At 38.3% G+C, this 24,164-nt stretch overlaps 3 protein-coding genes across 3 annotated transcripts; 1 reads left to right on the forward strand and 2 right to left on the reverse strand.

The window, feature by feature from the left end:
* Positions 1-928: 928 nt before the first annotated feature.
* LOC123659218 lies at positions 929-2,494 on the reverse strand. Its single transcript, XM_045594471.1, has one exon. It carries the CDS (start codon positions 2,492-2,494, stop codon positions 929-931), a length of 1,566 nt encoding a protein of 521 aa, XP_045450427.1.
* A 633-nt stretch (positions 2,495-3,127) lies between these two features.
* Positions 3,128-4,858, forward strand: LOC123659219. Its single transcript, XM_045594472.1, has one exon. It carries the CDS (start codon positions 3,128-3,130, stop codon positions 4,856-4,858), a length of 1,731 nt encoding a protein of 576 aa, XP_045450428.1.
* A 39-nt stretch (positions 4,859-4,897) lies between these two features.
* Positions 4,898-11,574, reverse strand: LOC123659220. The gene is made up of 3 exons (XM_045594473.1): positions 11,476-11,574; positions 5,126-9,231; positions 4,898-4,931 (listed from the first exon to the last, which is right to left on the reverse strand). Exons 1-3 carry the CDS (start codon positions 11,572-11,574, stop codon positions 4,898-4,900), a joined length of 4,239 nt encoding a protein of 1,412 aa, XP_045450429.1.
* Positions 11,575-24,164: the final 12,590 nt, after the last annotated feature.

Raw genomic sequence — 24,164 nt, forward strand, 5'->3', positions numbered from 1 at the left:
TACACACTTGTATTAGTGTATTTATTCAATAAAGAATTCAAATAAATTAAATATTGTATTACTTTTTAAGAGTATTCATATAATTCTTATTGAGTATGGCGAAAGCACCACACTTCTTATCCGATTTTCGAAGGACCAAACACTGTTGAGGTTGCAAAGCTTCTTAATTAAACTTCAATTGTTTCCTCGGTCTTATTTCTTTATTTCTTATTTCTTCCTTGTTCTAGTTTCTTGTTTGAGTGCGGCGAATGTTCGTTAGAGAGTGACTGGCTGTTGCTGGGAAACGCGTTATATAGCGTTTCCCACACCCCGGTAACAGCCGCATAACGGGAGATGGCTAGTACATTTCCCGCGCCTTTGCATCGGGCCAATGGCGGTAGGTCTAGGTCACGCCATTTGCGTTGACCAATTACAGACCTGCTTCTAGGAGAGTGGGCAACATAACGGTACATGTTGGCGACAAGTACCAACCTAATAGGACGGTTAATAACGGTAGATCTTGGCCCCGCCCTTTGCGGAGTACCAATCTAACGGACCCGTTTGATAACGGTACATCTTGGCCCCGCCCTTTGCGGAGTACCAACGTAACGGGCCCGTTTGATAACGGTATATCTTGGCCCCGCCCTTTGCGGAGCACCAACCGATCGGACCCGTTTGAGACAAGTACCAACTTCAGCCTGCGTTTGGTAGAAGGGGTGTTTTGCCTCACTTTCTGGCCCGTATGTCTATTTCATACTGTTGCCCTCTCTCTCTCTCTCGTGCCTGTTGCCATCTCCTGTTTTCTCGCATACATTCGTCTTACTCTTACATTATTTTTACAATATGATTACATAGCTTAATGTCTAAGATACAATTTACTTATATCTATGTATCTTACGTACTACTTAATACTTTATTTTATTAGCCTACTTATAACTAACAAAAACAATCAATTGTGACGTAAGCCGTCCGTAACATTCTCCCCCCGGCGTAGACTCTTCGCAGCCTCTCCCCTCAGCAGGACGGCGATCTTCGTTGCAGGTCTCCGGAACACACCTCCCTTGGTTCGCACGTCGGCCGCTCGGACGACGCCGTCTGGTCCCGGATACACTCGTACGATGATCCCCCTGGGCCATGTGTTGCGTGGCAGCGTGCCGTCGACGATCATGACGAGGTCGTTCGGCTGCAGCTGCGGTCCCTCCATCCTCGATTGCCCTCTTGGTATGAGTGTCGGCAGGTACTCCCTGAGCCATCGTCTCCAGAACTGGTCCGCCATCGCCTGTGATCGCCGCCATGTGCTGCGATCCGCTTCGGTACACGGCCCCGTCCTAGGCAGGCCTGTCGACGACCCCATTAAGAAGTGATTTGGAGTTAAGGCTTCTTCTTCTTCGTAGTCTACTGGAACGTGCGTCAGCGGCCTCGCATTTATGCTGTACTCTGCTTCCGTGAGTAGTGTCTGAAGCACTTCCTCCTTCGGAGATTTCTCCTTCAGCGTTGTACTGAGCGCCGCTTTAACAGAGCGCACCAATCGTTCCCATGCGCCTCCCATGTGTGGCGCCCCCGGTGGTATGAATCGCCATTCTGTCTCATATTGTAGACAGTAGTTCCGGAGCTCGGGGATCCATTTTCGATAACAATCTCGCAGCTCGACGTCGGCGCCTCGGAAATTCGTGGCGTTGTCGGAGTAAATAACTCGCGGCCAGCCCCTTCTGGCGGCCATTCGTCGCAACGCCATAATTGCCGAGTCCGTTGATAGAGACGGTACGATCTCTAGGTGCACTGCTCGCGTTGTTAGGCATGTGAACAGTGCACACCATCTCTTCTCGTGCCTCCTTCCGATGGTTACCGTCAAGGGACCGAAGTAGTCGACACCACAGTATGTAAATGCGCGGTGCCCCGGATCAATTCGTTCCGCAGGTAGGTCTCCCTTCGGTGGACGCCTAGGCGTCGCTTTGTACACCCGACAGAACTGACAGCCCTTTGCTATCTTTCTTACTGTCGGTCGCAGGCGAAATATAACGAACCGTTGGCGTAGGTCATTTACTACGCGCTCGTTATTCGCGTGCCCGGCGTTCCGATGTCCGTTGTCTATCAGTAACCTTGTGAAGGAGTGCCCGCCGTCTAATATCACTGGTCGGTTGGAGTGTGTTGTTACCGTTGACGCTCCAATGCGTCCTCTCGCTTTTAAGATGCCGTCTTCTGTTTCCGGGTCCAACTTCGTAAGCTTGCTGTTTTTACGAAGCGGCTGTTTTCTTTTTAACCTGTTTAACTCATCGCCGAACGACTCCTTTTGAGATTGTCGTATCCACCTCGCTTCGGCGTCTTTCATGTGCGCTACTTGCAACGGGATGTCTCTCTGTTTTTGTTTGAGTCTCTCGATGAATAATCGTACCATGGCCGTGGCTCTTATTAGCCTCTTATACGATGAGAACCGGCTGATGTCGGGTAGCGTGACGTCATCGCTAGTAGGGGACGATGGGGGAATTGCGGACACGGGGTAAATACGGACTAACATTTATCTACTCTATACCTGCCGCCCGCGTCCCGCCGCCGCGATCACGCGTTACGTTCCGCCATCTTTAGTGCCCACTAAACATTTCTGACAGACGGCTGCGCACACGTTTCAAGGTAATTACAATTTTACATTTTTTGTGATTTTGATGTAATTTTTAGTATTAACTATTTTGAGTGTTATTCAAAAAGAATAGGTGTCAGTAAAAAAGTCATATTTTCTGTCATTTGCGATGTAAATGACGAGTAAATAGTACAACCATTTTCCTTGATAAATTTTGTTAACCTAAAAAAAATTTTGTTGTTCTTTTTCTAACTCGTTTGGGTCAATTGCGGACAAATGGCCTGGGGTAAATACGGACGTCTGTAATTACCCCATTATTTATCAAAACCTATTATTTTTATATTATTTTTTGTAATTCCCCTATTATCTATTAAAACCTATAGAAATGTTTCTATATTCCAGATGCCTCGAAAATATATTAAGAAAAAAGGACCAACTTACACCATTGAAACTTTACGAAGAGCTGTGCAAGAAATTAAAGAAAAAAAGACTCCTTTTCGACAGGCGGCAGGGAAGTATGGCATTCCCAGAGCGACCCTTTTTGATCAAGTGAAAAAAGACTGTGTTAGTACCATGCCAAAAAGAGGAAAGAAATCAGTTTTTAATGAATCTCAAGAAAACGAACTGGTCGAATTCATTTTAAAATCTTGCAAAGCCTTCTTTGGGATAACAATTCCTACCCTAAGAAAAATAGCATTTGATTTTGCCGCTGCTAATAACATAGTAAATGACTTTAATAAAGATACAAAAATGGCAGGTATGGATTGGTATTACAATTTTATGGCGAGACACCCCAATATATCACTTCGAAGAACAGAAGCTACTTCAATAAATAGAATCACATCATTTAATCAAGAAGAAACAGATATATTTTTTGAAAATTTAAAAACACTCATGACAAAATACCAGTTTAAGTCAAATTCAATTTACAATGTTGATGAAACGGGCATTAGTACTGTACAACGAAATTCCAGAATTCTCGCACCGAAAGGATTAAGACAAGTAGGTAAATGTACTAGCGCAGAACGTGGTTCCTTGACCACAGTTATAAATTGTTTTAATGCTGGAGGTACATACATTCCACCATTTTTTATATTTAAAAGAAAGCGAATGAATGCACTGCTTATGAAGGACAGTAATAGTAACATGGTGGCTTGTGTTTCTGACTCAGGCTGGATAACTGAATCAATTTTCGTTGATTGGCTTCAGCATTTTAAAGCATTTGCAAAACCATCTGCAGATGATCCTATTTTACTCATACTAGACAACCATGAAAGCCATGTTAGTTTGAGAGCTCACGAATTTTGTCGCAAGAATTTTATTCATGTTTTAACTTTGCCACCTCACACATCCCATAGAATGCAGCCTTTAGATTTAACTTTCCATGGCCCACTAAAAACAGCATATAACAGAGAATGTGAATCCTTCATGGTTAACCATCCAGGCACCAAAATTACGGCATATGATGTTGTAGGCCTTTATACAAAGGTTTTTAATAGAATTACAAGTACTGATAAAGCTATGAATGGCTTTAAGTCTGCTGGAATTTGTCCAATGGATCCAGATAAATTTAAAAACACTTTTGAAAGTTTTGGTGATATTTTTGCATCACTCTCTCCTCTTGAACAACAGTTACAAACAAATAGCAATAATTCAAGACAAAATAAGTCCCACAATGAATCTCAAGTTGTCTGTGATGCTGACAATGAAAATATTTCTAATCCAATAGAATCTCAGGAAATATTTCAACTTTCTAATAATGACGCTAACTTTGACGATTTAAGATTTAATTTAAGCGAAACGATACATAGTCAGTCTGCATTAGTGAGTGATGTTAGTGAAGCTGGTGTTAATCAAAGTATAACAAGTCAAACTTGTTCATCTTCCTTAATACCACTTAGTAATGTAGTGCAAGTACCAACTCTAAAACCTACTCGTACAAAACGATTAGTAAAAAAAAAACACTCCATTATTTTTACAAGCACACCGGAAAAAGTAAACCTAGAGCAAAAAGAACAAAAGAAAATAGAAAGAAAGAGAAAGAACCTCGAACAAGAAAAGACCAAAACTACAAATAAGAAACAAAAAAACACTAAAGAAAAACGACCAAAGGGTTTAAGAAACTTAAACAATTTTGAATCTGATAAAGAAAATGATGAATATTTCTGCATTTATTGCCAGGAAAAGTATTGTGACCCACCCACCGAAGACTGGATTATGTGTTCAAAATGCGAGAATTGGGCACACGAGAATTGCAGTGCTGGGTCTTCTTCAAGAGGCTACGTTTGTGAATTCTGCAAATGAAACGGGACCTCTTCCGTAAATACCCCATGTTGTCCGCAATTAACCCAGCACTGGTCCGTATTTACCCCAAGAGCTAAGGGTAATTACGGACATATACGTTTTTGTTTTTGATTAAAATTTAATAAATGTTGATTGATCTCATATAATTATTAATGTTGATTTGATAGGTAAATAACTATAGTTTAATAATTAATAAAGACAGACTGATTATTATTAATAGTTTGAGTTTTATTTGTGAATCTGCTTAAGCGTCCGCAATTCCCCCACCTTCCCCTACTCCCTTCTGACGTACTGTACACTACTTCGTCGCTTCGCTCGCCGTCCGGTATCATTGTAGGCCACTCTTCCTCAGGCGTTCTCAAAAACGAAGGTCCATTGAACCAGCGGTCCGTTCTGCTTATCCGTCTGGTTCCAATGCGCGTAGCGTCGTCTGCTACGTTGTCGTCTGTTGATATCCATCGCCAGTCGTCTCTATGTGATAACTCGGCGATTTCAGCAAGCCTGTGTGCCACGAACGGTGTGTACTTCTTGTCTTCGTTTCGGATCCAATGAAGCACCGTTTTGGAGTCGGTCCAGTAAACAACCTTGCTCGGTTTCCATGTGTGTTCTTTAACTATCACACTGGCCATCCGAGCTCCAATAACCGCCGCCTGCAGTTCTAGCCGCGGTATCGTTAACAGCTTTAACGGCGCCACCTTTGCTTTTCCCATGACATGCGCTACTTCTATGGCGCCGTCCTCGTGACGGATCCTCCAGTAGGCTGTCGTCGCAAAGGCTTGTTCACTAGCGTCGTTGAACACGTGCAGCTGTACTTCTGACCCCGGTGCTATCTCCATACTGTAGCATCGCGGCAGAGCCAGGGCGGAGATGTCTTCTAGACCGGTTACCCACTGCTGAAACTCTTCAGCTTCGTCGCTTGGGAGCTCTTCGTCCCATTGCACCTTCTTCAGCCACAGCCTTTGTAGGATTATCTTCCCTACCACGGTGTACTGGTTAATGAGTCCTAGTGGATCGTAGATAGACATGACGGCGCTTAGTGCCTCCCGCTTTGTCGGCACTCTACGTTGAGTTTTGACGGCTTCCGGGACTCTTTTGATGTCCGTATTGAAGCCGACAGTGTCCTCTCTCGGGTTCCATCTGAGCCCGAGAGTCTTCTCCATTTGGTGCGCCGTCAGTCGGACGTCTGAGTTCTTTGATCGCTTAACGTCCGGTATACTCTCGAGCACCTTTGTGCTGTTCGAGTTCCATCCCCGCAGGTTAAAGTTAGCCCTTTCATGTATTCGCATGACGTCCCGTATCGTTTCGACCGCTTTGTTTTCATCGTCGAAGCTGTCTAAGTAGTCATCCATGTAGTGTTTCTCCTTTATGGCTCGCGCTGGCTCGGGGTACTCGTCTTCAAATTCGGAAGCGTTGTAGTTTCTCACGCTGTGAGCGAGAAACGGTGAACACGACGCTCCGAATATCATTGACGTCATTTTAAATGTGCGCGGTTTTTCATTGGGACCGTCTCGCCACAGGAACATCTGTGCCGGTTGATCTTCGGGGCGGATCTTCACTCGTAGGAACATTTCCTCGATATCCGCCGTGACCGCGATCTTCTTCTCGCGGAACCCGAATAATATACCGGTCAACGATGCTAGCAAATCCGGTCCCTCCAGAAGGCAGTCGTTCAAGCTCACGCCGTCCACTCTGGCCGCTGCGTCGAACACCATCCGTACCCGTTCTGGCTTGTTTATGTTGACGACGGCGAAGTGTGGTAGGTACCACTTGACGCTGCTTGCTTGTTCGCTACCGTCGCATTCCTCTGCGTAGCCCTTACCGATGAGATTCGCGACTTGCTTCCCGTATTCGCTTTTGAATGCGGGCTCCTTGCTCATTTTCTTTTCGAGCGTGCGAAGCCTCTTGAGCGCGTATTCGTAGCTGTCGGGTAGTACCAGGTTGTCAGTTTTCCATGGTAAACCGACCTCGAACTGATTGCCTTTTCGTTTGATCGTCTCCTTTAGGATCCGCTCCGCTCTCTTGTCGTTCTCACTGACTCGAGTTTTGTTCGTTATTCCCAGTGAGTCGACGTCGAAGTGTTTCTCGACGAGCCTTTGCAGCTGCAAATCGCTGGCTGGGGTGAACACGTGGAGCACAGATTCTTCTTTCTGCATTATAATCCTTTCGGGCACTGAACCGTGGATCACCCATCCCAGCATGGTTCTCGATGCGGCTGGTTCGTTGTGTTTACCGGTACGCAGTTGTCTCGACACAATCAGGTGCCAGTTGTCAGCACCGATCAACATCCGAGGCTTGACATCTTCGTTGACGGTGTGTCTCACGACGCCTCGTAGATGTTTGTATCGAGTCAAATTATCCGGTACTCGCTGCCGACACAGCTGCAACCCTTTGACCGTTCTTGCTGTAATCTCGTGTTTCACATCCTCGTGTACGCCTTGGATGTGGAACTTCACCGTTGCGCTGCTCACTCGTCGATCTTCATTGATACCTTTAAGCTTGAGCGGCTTCTTCGGACCCCCTTTGACGATCTCGTATGCCAGGTCTTCGTCGATCAACGTTACTGTAGACCCTTCGTCGAGGAGCGCGTCCGTGATGACCTCCCCCCGTAGACCACTTAATTTTACCTTGCAGGTCTTCAGTAACACGGTTCCTGGCATTGACTTTGTTGCGACATTCATTACTGTCGCCGGTGTGCTCTGTTCTGCACACGGTTCTTCCTCTTTAGGAACAATTTCTGTTTTTTTGTGCAAAATGGCGTGGTGTGGCATCTTGCATCCATCGACTCCGCAGAGTTTTGCCTGGCATGTGGCTCTGCTATGTTTCCGCTTCATACATCTGAAGCATAGCCGCTGTTCCTTAGCCCACTTCCACACTTCATTCGTAGTAAGTTTCTTTAGCTGCGGACACAACGGGGTATAGTGACTCGTCGACTTGCATCGGAAGCACATGACTGATTGCTCTTCACGCGTTGCTTCACTAGTAGTAAATACCCTTTCTTTAACCACGGTCCTCTTCGTTGTTGGTCGCTCCCTTCTGAGAAACCCTGAAGCGCCGTGTCTACCGGTGTGCGTGAAACGTAGCAGCTTGTCTGCTTCCGCCATCAAAAACTCGGCGAGCACCGTTATCTCGTTGTCACAGGCGATTCTCTCTTCATTCACCGCCGCGTGTTCCGCCCATTTGCTTATTAAATGCGGGCTAAGCTTCTCCATGACGTCCCTTATTAATAGCGGATTCTGGAGATAACCTCTTTTGTCTACACTCTTCATTGTGTAGACGATGTTCTGGAGCTTGACGGCTAACTCGTTCAATTCCCCGCTGGAGCTGCCGACCCTCGGAAGTCTCTTTAGATCTTCCATCGCCTTATCTACGATGTATTCGGGCCGGCCATACTTCATTTCCAGCGTCTTCATAATAAGATCCGGGTGAGTTGCCGTGTATAGCTGAGAGAGCACTATCTCTCTTGCTTCCCCTCGGAGGCTATTTCTTAGTCGGAGAAGATTCTCTGTTGCGCTGAACTTATACAGTCGCGTCGAATCCTCCATAGCCGCCTTGAAGGGAAGCCACTCCATGATGCTACCGTTGAATGGCAGGAGGTCCGACGTCTGTCGCGGCGGCGGTCTGGAATGGATCATTTTCTCTAACACGTTTGCGAGCTGTTCGATCCCTTCCCCTCTTTGTTGCATCCGCTCCTCCCCCCGCACTTCCGTTGCGAGGGGAGGTTGTACGTCTGGCTCCTGTGGTTGGTTGGTAGCTTGACTCCTATCGATCCATTCGCAGACTATTTCATTTTCGTCTATGGTCGCCGCTTCATCCGCTTCTATCGCCGAGATGTTCGCTTCTAATCGCCTTTTGATTAGATTTTTCTGTATGTTCAGGCGCCTTTCTTCGAGCTCCGCTAGTTGCTTTTCAGCCTCGTACTCGGCCAATCTAATGCGGGCTATAGCGCTGTTTGTCGAGCGCCGAGAGCGCACAGTACCTGTAGGCGATGGAGGCCTACAAGACTGAGTCGTCTCTGTCCGCTGTGACGTCGACGGTTGTGCGCTATCTCCTTCTAGCGGGGCGAGGGGCGCCGGGGGTGCCATAGAAATTCGCACTAGCGATTTTTCTATTGCTCTTCCTTGTGATATTGTTTCTACGGCTGTTGATGGTGATCTCGGAGATTCTTCGTGGATCTGTTGAAAGGTGGCAGAATTTGCTTGTAAGGCGCGTTCCGATTCACCGATTCCCGATTCTGATCTGTTCTTGCGGCTTCTTGTGTAATTTGCCATGACGCTGATTTTTTCTTTTTTCTGTATCCGACGTTCGAAGGACCAAACACTATTGAGTATGGCGAAAGCACCACACTTCTTATCCGATTTTCGAAGGACCAAACACTGTTGAGGTTGCAAAGCTTCTTAATTAAACTTCAATTGTTTCCTCGGTCTTATTTCTTTATTTCTTATTTCTTCCTTGTTCTAGTTTCTTGTTTGAGTGCGGCGAATGTTCGTTAGAGAGTGACTGGCTGTTGCTGGGAAACGCGTTATATAGCGTTTCCCACACCCCGGTAACAGCCGCATAACGGGAGATGGCTAGTACATTTCCCGCGCCTTTGCATCGGGCCAATGGCGGTAGGTCTAGGTCACGCCATTTGCGTTGACCAATCACAGACCTGCTTCTAGGAGAGTGGGCAACATAACGGTACATGTTGGCGACAAGTACCAACCTAATAGGACGGTTAATAACGGTAGATTTTGGCCCCGCCCTTTGCGGAGTACCAATCTAACGGACCCGTTTGATAACGGTACATCTTGGCCCCGCCCTTTGCGGAGTACCAACGTAACGGGCCCGTTTGATAACGGTATATCTTGGCCCCGCCCTTTGCGGAGCACCAACCGATCGGACCCGTTTGAGACAAGTACCAACTTCAGCCTGCGTTTGGTAGAAGGGGTGTTTTGCCTCACTTTCTGGCCCGTATGTCTATTTCATACTGTTGCCCTCTCTCTCTCTCTCGTGCCTGTTGCCATCTCCTGTTTTCTCGCATACATTCGTCTTACTCTTACATTATTTTTACAATATGATTACATAGCTTAATGTCTAAGATACAATTTACTTATATCTATGTATCTTACGTACTACTTAATACTTTATTTTATTAGCCTACTTATAACTAACAAAAACAATCAATTGTGACGTAAGCCGTCCGTAACAATTCTGTTCGGAAATTAAGCTCAGTTGTACGGTCGAGGATTATTTCTTAATTAATTTTCATGTATTTACGTATCTTTACGGTTTAATTTTAAATAGCCCGTGGGATTCCCATTTACGGGTGTTATGTAAAGTGGATTTTGTGTTCGCATGTGTGTAGTTAAGTTTTATAAAGCGTGTAATTAGGATTGTTTGTTTGTGAGTGTGTTTGTATTTTTTGTTGCGTTAAATTGCCGTTGCGCTTGTGTGTCGCAATCTTTAGCGGTTTTCGAAAGGTACAACTATAAATGTGTTGTGACTGGGTATATTGTAATAGAATTTTATTTTAATAATAAAATATGGCCTCGGTTTAGTTTGAGCAAACGTTTTAATTTGTCTAAGCAGCGCCATGTCCGAGATAAAATTTTATTTTTCGTTTGACAGTCTTTTTAGGTATTTTAATCGGAAATGGATTGCTAGCACTTTCGATGTCGATTATTTATAGAAATATGATATATTTTTATATGTGTTATTTCTACGTTTTTTTTTTTATAATTATACGTAGGTAAATTAATCATGAAGAGGTCTTAAAGCAAGGTCTTTGTGAATATTGTGACCAACGAAGTATGAAATTTTAGATTAAAATTTGAATTGTTATAGTTTTTCATTTTATATTCTTGTTTTATTCTAAAGTTCTAATTATCGAGGTATAAAGAAACAGGCACAATCAAGTAATATTTCTTAGTATTCTTCATTAGTATTATTCTTCATTAGTATTTTATAAGCAAATCGTTTCCGTTACTATATTATGATTGTTTTGGTGGTTATTTTGCTCCTGCGCGTTTTATTTGTTTTTGATTACGCATTTGCGTGACGGACCACTTAAGGAATAATATTGCGATGTATTGAAACTAGGATTTGAAATATTTTGAAATAGAATTCTAAGTGCTTATTTACAACTACGTTAATTAAATTTTACTTAAGTTTACATTATTATCGTATTAAATATTAACATAGGCTAACGCTGTGTATTAAATTTTGTTAACTAATATTAATTTATATACAAGGTACAATTATATACATAATGACCATTTCTGTATCAGAATACAAGAAATGCTTGATGATTTTTAAGTTCCTCTGCTATTAACTGACAGGCTTAAGTAGGTAATGGGACCTCCGTATATTTCGTGACACGAGTTTTGTGATTTTTGGACCGTACTGACCGCCTATTCATAAATTAGGTTTGAATGGGTAGGGTTTTTTGATGTCACGAACTTCTATTAAAAATTTGTAAATTTTTTAAGTAAAAAAAACTAAGAACATACGAATAGGATAGGTTTTTTATGTGTGAATCAACCGGACGTATATACAGGTAGAGATAGACCGCCTATACACCCCGGGGATCGCTGGGTAGAAAGTTAGGGATAGTAGATAGTCCACTAGTATGTACGTACCACATCGTTGAATATACGAGTCATAAACAGTTCCGAGGTCATTTTGTACCTCACTGGTACACCACTTTGGCTACCGCCCAAATCTTGATGATCTTTCATTTTGAACTGACACTGGCAGGTTATGTCTTGTTCAATTTTAAGTATGTACAAGTAAAACTTTTTGCTTTTGCTTCATAACTATACATAATTCGTTAGAGTTCAATTTATATATTCATAGAATGTCGTGAAAATCGTGTTTATCTTTACCTAATAGAAGTAGTTGGTCTCTGAGAGCGCTGATTTCTGCTAAAATACTCATGAAATCTCTTTATTTTTTTTTCTCTAAATATGTCCTCTTTATCATGCTAGGAACATTCCGTAAAGATATACTGGACATCGTCTAAAGAATTACAAATATTTCGAAATTAATGGACACAGAGTATCGGTTCAGGTTACAATCCTAAGTGAAATAGTATCCTTGAACGCTCTGGTCGCATAAAAATTCATTTCCTAAATAAAATTATAGTTCGAGCTAGTCGAGTGAATGTAAACCATTCACTGACCTGTTTCGTTGCGTAGTTTCTTAATATTTCCTTTATGTACTTAGACTATATTTGCCTTGTTATTTATTATCGTGATAAAACACTAACGACTTTGGTTTTGTTGTCAGCGCTGTTGGGGCTACTGCACCAATACATTATCCAAAAAGAATGCCCCAGTAATATAAACTAATTATTATTTCTGCCCTAAAAATATCATGCAGTAGTATAGCCCAGTAAGTAGAGGTATAAATAAATAATAGTATATAAATAAATATCTTATAATACACACACACGGTCATCTGTTCCTAAGGAAAGTAATTTAATGCTTGTGTTATAGGCAACAGCTGACTGTTATATCTTTTTTTTTATAAACATACATAGAAATACAAAAAAAAAAAGAAATAATACATATATAAATACACTGAACCGCATAGGAAAATAAAATATTCATATCAGTTGCGTTAGCTACACACCGAAGGCTGTAAAAAATAAAATTGATTTGACTAATTTTGATTATTTATTTTGATAAAAAATTACTACTAAAATTTGTTAGCAATAACTTATTATTTAATAATTATTATATCGAATGACAAAATGAAACTTTGATGAGTAATGATGAGAAAGTTGTAATAAAGAATACAATGCAAAAACTGAAACTGCATTTTCGTCCCAATGTTTGGAATGTTAGTTTTGTTCCCATCGATGGAATTACTGTATCAGCAGTCAGCAGAAATATGCTACAGTAAAATTGTAAATAAGTGAATATCTTTAAGAACAGAACATAACAATTAAATATTACTTAAGTTTCTCGCATAACTTGTGTTACGTTGTACTTTATCTACGGAAATAAATGAAACTAAAGACTGTGGATTTCTTTTAACATCCTGATTTCAGCAACTACTTTTATTTATTTAAAAATAGTTATAGTTCTATGCATATAACTATAGTTAGGGCACAGTTAGAATATATCCTGCGCAAATCTGAAGCGGTCTGTCTGGTGAAGAACCTGAAATTAACAGAAGATAAAACTTCTCTCAAGAAGTGTTGTGTGTCTGTGATCAGTTAGATGGGCAGAGCTCCTGGTGAGAGTTGGGGATAGGGACGGCAATGGGCTTGCGATGCTTCTGGTGATGCAGGCGTCGATGATAACGTTAACCGGTTAGCATCGAGTAGGCCGTACGCATGTTTGCCGATCTAGCCGTTTAAAAAAATCGTAAATGTCAAATTGTATAACAATTTATATTTTCATGGAATAACATGTAATACATATAATAAATGATTAGGTACATGGTTGTTGTTAGTTTGTGGTATTCGATCTAGCGTGCAACGAAACTCGTTCACCTCTACATCGATATCGATACTTCCGTCTTCACGCTGAAACGCGTTGTGCTGATGCTAATAGTTAATTTTTTTTGTGTATGTAATTAGCAAATGGCGTACTTACATTAAGTTTTTCTATTTACTGTTATTATTCGATAAGACAACACCAATAAGTTCTGAGTTGCTGTTGTTAATTGTCGTCACGAAATTTGTACTGCTAGTTGAAACTGCTGCTTACAAATATATACTAAATGATAAACTTAAGTATATACGAGTAGAAACCTCACCTGAAGTAAAATAGAGCTTCTAGGCATACGCTGTGTGGTCAGTATGGGTAGGGTCGGTAACGCGCTTGTGATATTCCTCATGTTACAAGCATCCTAGGCTGCAGTACTGCTTTTAATCAGATGACCCTTACTCTTGTTTGCCACCGAAGTGGTATAAAAATTAATTTTTACATAATCTATGCTTTACACAATCTTTTTCTCTTTCCTTTTATAACTTATTTGTTCTTTCTTTTTCTCATTCCCTCTTATAATTATTTTTCAAAATTCAGTCTTTGTTTTCAAATAATACATTAAAACTTCAAACTCAACTTATTAATTCAATAACTTAGTAATGCAATATTTGATAATATTATATATTTTAAAAATCAAAGGCTAAGTAAGCCGTGCTCAGTTACAGAATTACGTTTTTACCATTATTCTGTTATAGCGTAATTTTTTTTGCATTGCACAAGTAGGTAGTTAATTAAAACGCAATGTATTTCATTAGCACCTAATATGACCACAGCTGTTAATGTTCTTGAGAACAAGAGTAGCAGACAATTGTTCGGTTTATTGTTTATAAGTGATGACTATCTGCGTTTTAACTGTTACGACAAAGCGGTGCGCGAAACAAGAATAATTTCGTGAGCTAGATGAGAGTTTGGCATTTTTTCTTATCTTTAACCGAGTTCAAAAAAGGCGAAGGTTCTCAATTTGACTTTTTTACTTTGTGTACAGATTTCATTGGGTGTTACGGTTTTGATAATTTGTTTTATTCGAAAGCTGGCACTTATCATGATGTCCCATTTGAATTTGAACGAGATCTAACGATTGGCTATTTAGTTGAGTTATCCCTATTAGTATATATTTAATTGAATTCGTCTAACATGAATGTTCTCCTTGTCTATAGACTGAGGACTTTGCTTGGTGTCTGACAGATGATCTGGAGAGAGACTAAGAATTCTATAAATTTGTATTTAATACAACTAGACGCTCACTCCCAAACAAGCAAATGGGCGTTCCTGCAACCATCAACTTTAATACAACATTTGTATTGGCCATACAGATGTTGTATGATCTGGGCGTTTGTACGTTTTGGTGTTGTATTGTGTGTATTTTCGAATCCCCGACACAGGAGAAATTTCTAATGAGGGCCGGTGAGTGTGACAAAATTGAATACTGTGTCTGCCGTCTTAAAGAGTGCAGTGTTACACACAGTCATAATCTATCTGTAGCGATTACTGATTCTCCTTAAAAATTAAATTAATTAAAAAATAAAATAAAAATCAAACAAAAAATAAGACTCCTCACCACTACACCAGTCTTCAATTAGTGTTTATGTAATCGCTAAGCGAATAGCGTTAAAGGTCACGGTTTCGTTTCGCAACCTCGGAGTCAGCGTGTTGGTCGCTAGGCGTGGAAACGTGGTCGAGAAGTGAATGCGAGTTGCACGTGACTTCGATTTAAACTTATCTCGACTGATCGAAAGACGGACGTTCGAATTGTTCGTGTTGTCGGAGTTATAGTTGATGTTGTTCCACGGTTGTGTTGTGTTGTGTTGTGCTTGTGTGTTGCGTGTGTGTCTGTGATAGTTGATCGGCGGTTGTGTGATTATATTTTAAGGTAATGTTGAAATTATTCTTGTGTTTTTTAATATGATAAGTGTGCCATATGTTTTCTTATCAGATGAGTTTTGAGACGTTTGTTTTGTTAATTTTTTTATATTATTTTATTTTGCTTAATTTTTTCGTTTAATTCTTTTATTTTTAAAGTTTTTACTTTACATCTCAAATAATAAAAAATGCCTTTTTATTTATGTTATATTATACTTGATTTAAAGTGAATGTTACGAACGTAATTTATTGATGTGTATTTTTTTGTTTTAATACCGGATTATTATAATTCTTATGCATTGCATCCTGCATCTTATTTAGTGAAAGTGTAATTAAACGCCGGAAGATGTACATGTATACGATTAGACTTCCTATTTCGATATTTTTGTTTTTTTTTTTTTTGATTTCTTTATTGAAATTTAGAAAGATTAGCTTTCGATTTTATAAAATATATTTTTATAAGTATGTTAATTACCGGAAAGTCGATAGATAACTTTAATTATTATGTATAAATTAAAAATATAAAAATAGTTTTGGGCAAAACTTACTCGAGAGTTTTAGTAGTAGTTACCTACTCAATAGTAAATATTTATTTTGATAAAACTTTCTCAGAATTTAAACAGTTTTCGAGATTTTCGTAGTTTTTCGTAGTTTTTAACTGAGGTAGGGCACAGCAGGAATTTCCTGCTCAAAATATGGAGCAGCCCGACTGGGGTATTACCTCGACCTTACAGAAGATCACAGCAAAATAATACTGTTTTCAAGCAGTATTGTGTTCCTGTCGGTGAGTAAGGTGACCAGAGCTCCTGGGGGGATTGGGGATTGGGTCGGCAACGCGCTTGCGATGCTTCTGGTGTTGCAGGTGTCTATAGGCTGCGGTAGTCGCTTACCATCAGGTGAGCCGTACGCTTGTTTGCCGACCTAGTGACATAAAAAAAAAAAAGTTTGGATTGTTTGAAAGAAGTGGCCAACTAGCTATAACCCCCTTGTACTACAAAACTTGTTATTGTCTTAAACAGTTTTTTTTTTCATGTTTTGTCGAGTACAATATAGAGTAAATAAATATAATTGTAATTTTGAAATAGGTACTGGTAATTGCTGTCCATTTCTAAGTGCCCTACTTTTTTATACATTAAAAGAAATAAACATTGTGATCCTGTCACTGATCACAGCTAGGCAAAGTCTTCGTTGTCTTGTTAATGATTAATTAGTACGAGCGAGGCGAACTCCTCTATTATGTTACTGTGCCGATTTTTGCGATTCTTTTTTTTGAAAAAATTACATACTAGTCCACCTCGGATCTAATTGAAAATAATTAATTTTATATAAACATGCCGCCATGAGCCGCCAACCACTCTGGTGTATTGGTCCGGTAGTTGCCTAAAACACCGACGGTTTGCGGGTTCGATTCCCGCTCGGGGTAGATATTTGTATTTGTGCAAATATTTCTTTTCGGTTTTGATGTCTGTCCTTGTGGGTCTGCCCACCGTGCCTCGGAGAGCACGCTAAGCCGTCCGTCCTGGTTGTTATCATAAATACCTGCTAAAATTTACAATTTAGTACTCATGTAGGTAAACATTTTCTTAATCATTTTTATAAAATTATTGATAAATATGTACACTTAAATCATCATTACAGCCTATACAGTCCACTGCTGGACATACGCCTCCACAAGTTTACGCCAACAATAACGTGAACTCATGTGTTTCGCCCATAGTCACCACACTGGGCAGGCGGGTTGGTGACCGCAGGGCTATATAGTGGAAGGTATTAATAAAGGTTAGTACTTATTAGAGGTATTATACAAACTCCTCAAATATCAGCTGTGTGTGGTTAAAATCATATGTATAGGACCTAATGTAAATTACGTCTTAACTTTTTAAATCGCTTCTCGTTCTTGTCAGAACCATCATTCCCTGTTTCCTTTTCAATAATGTAATTTTATATTTCGAAAATATTAATCGAAAACGATAATTATTGTTTTTAGCGACATTGTTTTAATAATTGGTATTACGTCTAATGTTTTTTGTTATATCTTGAAATTCCCGACTCACTCCTCGTCAAACGACACTGCTCTTACCCTCCCTCCGTAATATATGGATCGCGTCTAAGTGTCAAATACAATAAATAAGTAAATCTGTAATATACACATGACGTCGGCTGTTTCTAAGGTAAGCAACTTAACGCTTATTTTATAGGTTTAACCGCTGATTTAAATAATTTTTTTTTTTTCTAAAAGTAAAAATTAAATAAACATAAATAAATGCATATACTGTCCTCGGAGCAGAAAGCAGGGTTACCGAAAACGTCTTCAACGGGGTAGTCAAAAATAAACGATTGTTTTTAATAGTCGTCCGATTTATGCCCGGTTTTTAAAACATACCTTGTTCGCAATTTAACCGTTCGTATGCAAGACGAACAGTTTTCTGAATATAGCAATCGGGCTTTAATCGCTATATGACTTACGATGAACAGGAATATACGGAACGCCTCGATACAATATCCGGGCCAGTTTCCAAACCGGCGTGCCAATTCTACAACACGCCCCCTTGAAATCCCCTTAATACACAGTTTGTACTCATGGCTTTCGAACTATTTTACTCCACGTATATGTAGTAATCCTTTCAAATATTGTTGGGGTTCAATGAACTTTATATCTTGGACTGCTGATATATTTCTAATACTACTATCTAGTAGGTAATGTGTAACAGTAAAAATAAAACGTTATTTAATTTTAATTATCTATACGCGTTACCGTCAAAGATTAAATGTCAAAAGGTTATCTATCTGTAAAACAATATTTTTTGTTTTGTAGTAATAGATAAATTGATACTTACCTACCTACTACAATTCAAATTCATTAATATTCTATAATTCTAACTGATTGATAAATCGCTCATGATAGACATTTGTATTGGCCATATAGACAATTGTTGTGGCTGGCTTCGAAATACACAGGTCGGCAGCAGCGTCTTCGGTACGATAAAGCCAGCCCTGCGATCACCAACCTGCCCAGCGTGGTGACTATGGGTAACACACATGAGTTCACGCCATTTTTGGTGCGAACTTGTGGAGGCCTATGTCCAGCAGTGGACTGTGATAGGCTGAAGTGATGATGATGATGGGCGTTTGTGCTTGTGTGTTGTGTGTGTTTCCGGACCCCTGACACAGAAGAAAATCCTACTGGGGGCCGTTGAGTGTGAAGTGCAATAGGCTATATATGTATATCTATCTAAGTAGTTAAAATTATAGGTTAATTACTGATACTTTTAAAGTAAAGTAAACCTAACCTCGCTTAAAAATAAATTCATATAAATTTCGGCAGTTCCTTTTAAAATGTAAAAATTGCAAATTTTTTCATTAACCTAGAAGCATTCCGTGGACACATTGCAACATGTATATTGTTAAACAAGTAATTTAGTAAAATGTGCAGTGCGGTATCAGCACGCGATCGCGACTTTAAGCAAATTTTTTAACAGATTACGAATAAGTTTGCCGCTACCCGAGGATTTACTCATTCAATGAAGTAAACACACGCATTTAATCGTTTTCTCACCCTGGGAATAGCGATGGCTGAAACATTATTTGAATAAAAGAATTACAATGTCATGTAATTTATTAAATAATATCGAATTTTTATTAATATTTTTTAGTTATAATTTATCGGTACATCATCCGTATTTAAAATACGGAAACGGTAATAGGTTAAATGGCAAATTAGTTTCGAATTGTAATCAAAATTTGTCCTATTTCGTTTAATATCAAATTGTCAAAAAATGTGTTGTCGCTAATGACTGGTCAACGATAAGTGATCTATTCATCTAAGGATATTCAGAAAAATGAAAGGGTTTCAGATAAGAGAACAACTCTTGTGGACTTTATAACAATCCACGCTATTCTCATATTTGTTTGAATTCAATAACGTGCAGACTTTACACTCGTCGAAAGTTTCAGCAAAATCATACAAAATCGAATGTTTATCCGGCTTTATTCCATTCGCTTTTATTACCGAAAAATTTGCGTGTAGACTTTGCAAAAAAATATATTAACCGTCTTGTTAAAAGTTTTAACGAAGTGAAAAACGAAAAGAATGTCCATTGTCGTCATTAAAAATATATTCAAAGTTTGTCTCGAAGGTAGCATTCCGAACAATGTGAATCTGTAAGGAATTCTCGAAGAATGTTTTCTAAAAGATCGTATTCGATGGTCTCCTAAAATAGCGTCGACCCTAAACTTAAAAGAATGTCTCATTAAATGTCCCATCGCAGTTTCGACCTTTACGTAACGACCCCTAACGTATCTGATCGCACAAAGTGATTTGCCCATAAATCGAACTTTGCTCTTCATAAATATGGGAAATGTTTGAGTTGCGTAGTCGATACACTCAATCCGCTTACTTTGTGTTACTTCCTCGACATTGGTTTGCAAAAGCTATCTTCGTTATGATGGAATTATAGAGTAAGATATATCATTTGTTTCAAGATAGCTATGATATATACAACTTAGTTTTAATAATCATGGGATTGGTTCAAATTTTTGGTAACATCTCTGTACTAATTAATAAAGTTAGTATAACTAATGTCTGATGTTCATTAAAAAGAGTCATTGTCATCAAATGTGTAACCTTCCTCAATATCACGAATATTGGACGTAAGAATAACTTTTCGAATCACAATTGTGACGATATCGTTACGAAATTAGTGTATAATCGTTATATTGAGCTGATTCGTTAATACTCGTATTTTTCTAATTACATTCTTGTTTGATTTCTTTCAAATTTTTATTCAAAATTTTATATTTAATAGCATTGTATTTTTATTCAAATTTATATTTTCATTATTGTTACAAAAAAAAAATCCTCTTCGATGTGTTTAAATTTTCATACATAATATAATTTTAGAGAATCTCATCGGATTAAGTTTGAATTTTGAACGGGGTCAACGCGTTATTGGTATCGTGTTCACACGCAATCGGCCGGCACTGATTTGAATGTGAAACTAAAGTAAGCAATCGAATTATTTCATTTCTCTGCTCAATAATATTCTAGATATTGCAAAATGAATTCGCTATATCTTTTGCAACTACACAAATATCTTGCCGATGTATAGCTATCGGCGTTTTATATTAATTTATGTGGGTACGTAATTTGTTTTAGATATTTTTAAGAACTGTTTTATTAAAAAGTCTCGTTCTCCCAAACAATTTTGATTAATTAAACTATGGTAAAACCGGGAGAGATGCCGCAGTGGGATAGATGCCTCATGTTCTAAAAACCTAACATCCCGAACTCACAAATAAAAATTAATCGCATAAGTAGGAGTCGAAGACACCCCGTACCTCGGATATCCACAGATATTCGTGTGGCAAGGACGCGTTTGGATCGTGTGTGTAATTTTCTCCGTGGCGAAATTTAAAAACACGTCAAAGTTTTAAAGGTTAGTATTTAAGGCTGTATAATTTTATAAATAGTAATAAATTCCGTTATATTTTTTATCACGTCTATATACTGGGTCATTGAGTCTGCATATAGTTGTAAATAGATGCTATTTTGTTTATAATTTATTTAAAAAATACGTGGGCATCTATCCCAATCACAAAGGATAGTTGCCCTGATTTTTTGAGGTATAGGTGCCCTTAGACTTGACGCAGAGTGATGAAAGGTACAGAAAGGGCTCTGAAATTAACTTTTCATAAATAAAAAATTTATTAAATATTTGTACGAGTATTTTTTATTTTATGTTCCTAAATTCGTTTTTTTTTTTTTGGGGGTTTTTATATTCTATTACAACCTCTCAGTGGCTCATGCAGCCATGTATGCTCCTAAACATCGAGAGTTTGCTAGTTCGATTCCCGCCCGGAAGGGGTGCTTGCATTTGTACCAATATTTCTTTCCAGTTTGTAAGTCTATTCTTTAGGGTCTCCTCACTGTGCCTCGTAGATTACGTTAAGCTGTCTGTCCCGGCTGTTTTCATATACATCTGGTAGCGATCGTTACTATCTATCCCTTCATTCACCATATACAGAGTAAGTTTATATGTATAATTTTTTTTGTGTCTGTTATATTTTTTATGTATTTAGGTATATTTATGTTTGGATGTTTTACTCATTCTAGCAGAACTATGCCACGAAAATATAAAAGAAAGGAAGAAATGCGAGCTCGAGTATGTTCTTGGACTATAGAAAACCTACAGTCAGCTTTCGATGAGAAAGTATGATTGTGCAATGTGCATGTTGACACTTGATATGAATATTTTAGACCAACAATTAAGAATTTATACTTTTGTTGAATAAATGCTTGTAAAATTTAATTAAATTTATATATATATATATATATATATATATATATATATATATATATATATAGTATAATCTGTGTGATATAAAAATTATATTCTAATTATAACAATTAAAAGATATAAAAAAACACAAAAAATTTTTCATTGCTATGGCCCATGTTTCTTGGAGACAATCGATGTTTTAGGAGTAGCCTAACCTAACATTTGGTTTTTGGTTTTTCGTTTACACGGTTTAAAGGGCATCTATCCTACTCACTATTTTCATGGTGAGGCAACTATCCATATAGGTAGGCATCTATCCTCAAAAAAAAGGGTTCACGAAAAGCTAATTTCTGCTTAATTTGCATTGGCTAGGTTGAAAAAAAATAGTCATAATTCAACATGAAGGATTGAGCTAGCTACATCAATAAAAAATATTCGTATAAAAATCATATTTTTAAAATTAGGTGGCTATTTCAAAAAGTGAGGCATCTATCCCGGTTTTACCCTATAGATATGATATAACAACCACGAGCGAACGGGTCTTTTGTTTGGATGTACGATGCGATCTTGTTTGTTAAATATAATTGACGAAATGGAAAACACGATAGTTTAAAATGGAGTTATAAATTTTATTAAAATTTATAACTTGTTTTCCGATGAAATGGATATTTCAGTTTGTTACGTTTAAGTTTAAGTAAAACCACTTTATCTCCTTCCACTTAAAATTTTACCTGGCTTATCGTTGTAATACTAGTCTAAAGTATGCGGATTACTGAAATTTATTTCAGAAAGTGAAAAAAAAACAATAATCTTTTAATGGAGAATATTTTCTTTGGATATTGAAGTCTATAGAAGATAAAGTTACTATGGATTCTATTTCCACTATGAAAACTTTCATACAAAAAAAACCTTACCAAGCTTATTTTGGACAATTAACGTTGTCGAAATTTCAGAAATCTCAAAATGATAATCGATATAATTCCCATTTAAATAAAAGCGCCTTTACACCCGAAAGAATAATTCGATACTGCAGTTGAACTTGTATGAATACAGAATGTCTAGCTTAGTCGTATCTAATTTGTATGTTTTACATAACTATGGCAAGATGTATACAGTGAACTACATCGAACTATTTTACATGCTCACCTGAACGTCTGTTTAATGCAAAATATGGCAAAACGTATTTCGTAACTTATCCGTATTCCATCCGAATTGAAGGTTCCGGATTCAGTTTGAGCATACGTAATGCACAACATTGAAAACGTGACGAAACATACATATGTACAGAGTTTTGTATTTTATATTTGACATTAGTGTAGTTATCTATCGTTTAGTTTCAAACTTAATCTCAAACCTAACTAATTATAGTATGCATATATTCTATTATTTTAGTTAATTCTCTTTTTTCTCACATACGTCCAATTAAAATAATGCAATGCAATGGTAGTGTTTTTTGTGTGAACAATTTAGGCAATATTATTTAATTTAAAGCAATTTAAGCCATTTTAGTGATTTAATTTTCAGCAATATAATCTTATATTTTTATTACTTTTATATGATAATGTTTAAGTAATATAGTTCCATTAAGATTTTGACTAGCCCGTTGGCGCAGTTTGTAGTGACCCTGCTTTCTGCTCCGAGGATTGTGGGTTCGATTCCCACCCCGAGTCTGGGTGTAATATAAATATTTATGTATATATTTATATATGTATTATTTATAAGTATCGAAAAAAAAAAATGTAGCCATATACCATTTGGCTGTTACCTATAACACAAGCATTAAGTTGCTTACTTTAGGAACGGACGACCGTGTGTATATTGTGTAGAAGATATGTAAAATTATGGTTGAGAACTGCTTGTACTTCAGAATTAATATTTAATAAAATACTATCAGTTTCATATAGTTACGTAAAGCGTTAATTATTTTATTCCAAGTAAATTAAAAATATATATATATTTAAAAAAAAACATATAAAAAAAGTAACATTTATACAACAGGTATTTAATTTCATTGTGAACTTATTCAATCGATGATATAAGTATGAAAGGGGTAGACGTAATTGTATCTGTACATACATTGGAAAGATACACGAAGGTGCTCCGAACCTGGCACGTATCTAGTTGTTTCCAAGTAGATCCTCCAACATTTGACCACGGGATCGCACGTCGCAGCGCTTAAGCGTTTTAAGGGCTTCCGTTGCAAGTCGCTTTGCGATTATTAAACCTCCACACTTCATCTCTCAAAATAATAAATTCACACACACATTTTATATTTTGTTTATAAACGTTATTGTCATATTTGTAGTTACTTTTCAATACTTAGTTATGAGTTGGTATCATTAGATTTTAGCACTGAAATATGATTTATGGTTGCGAAGTTTTTGTGCCAATCCAGCTGTAAAGATGTTTTGAAGAGCACAGCTATAGTAGGTATAACGAAGTAAGAGTTGTCGTGTCAATGACACTGAAGTAAATTCCGATATCGTTATCGCTATTTACGAGTTTTAATGAAATAACCTCCAAATCGCTTGTTTCGGTATACGGTTTCGATTTTTTTTTATATGTAACTTATTTCTTTCCTATTGTAAAATAACTAAACGCTTTACACTCAACCTTCCACAGTACAATATGAATCACGTGTCTGCGATCGGGAAATACATACTCGTATATAAAACATTCATTCATTCATTC

Source organism: Melitaea cinxia, chromosome 13 (assembly GCF_905220565.1).
Source record: "Melitaea cinxia chromosome 13, ilMelCinx1.1, whole genome shotgun sequence".
NCBI lineage: Eukaryota > Metazoa > Arthropoda > Insecta > Lepidoptera > Nymphalidae > Melitaea > Melitaea cinxia.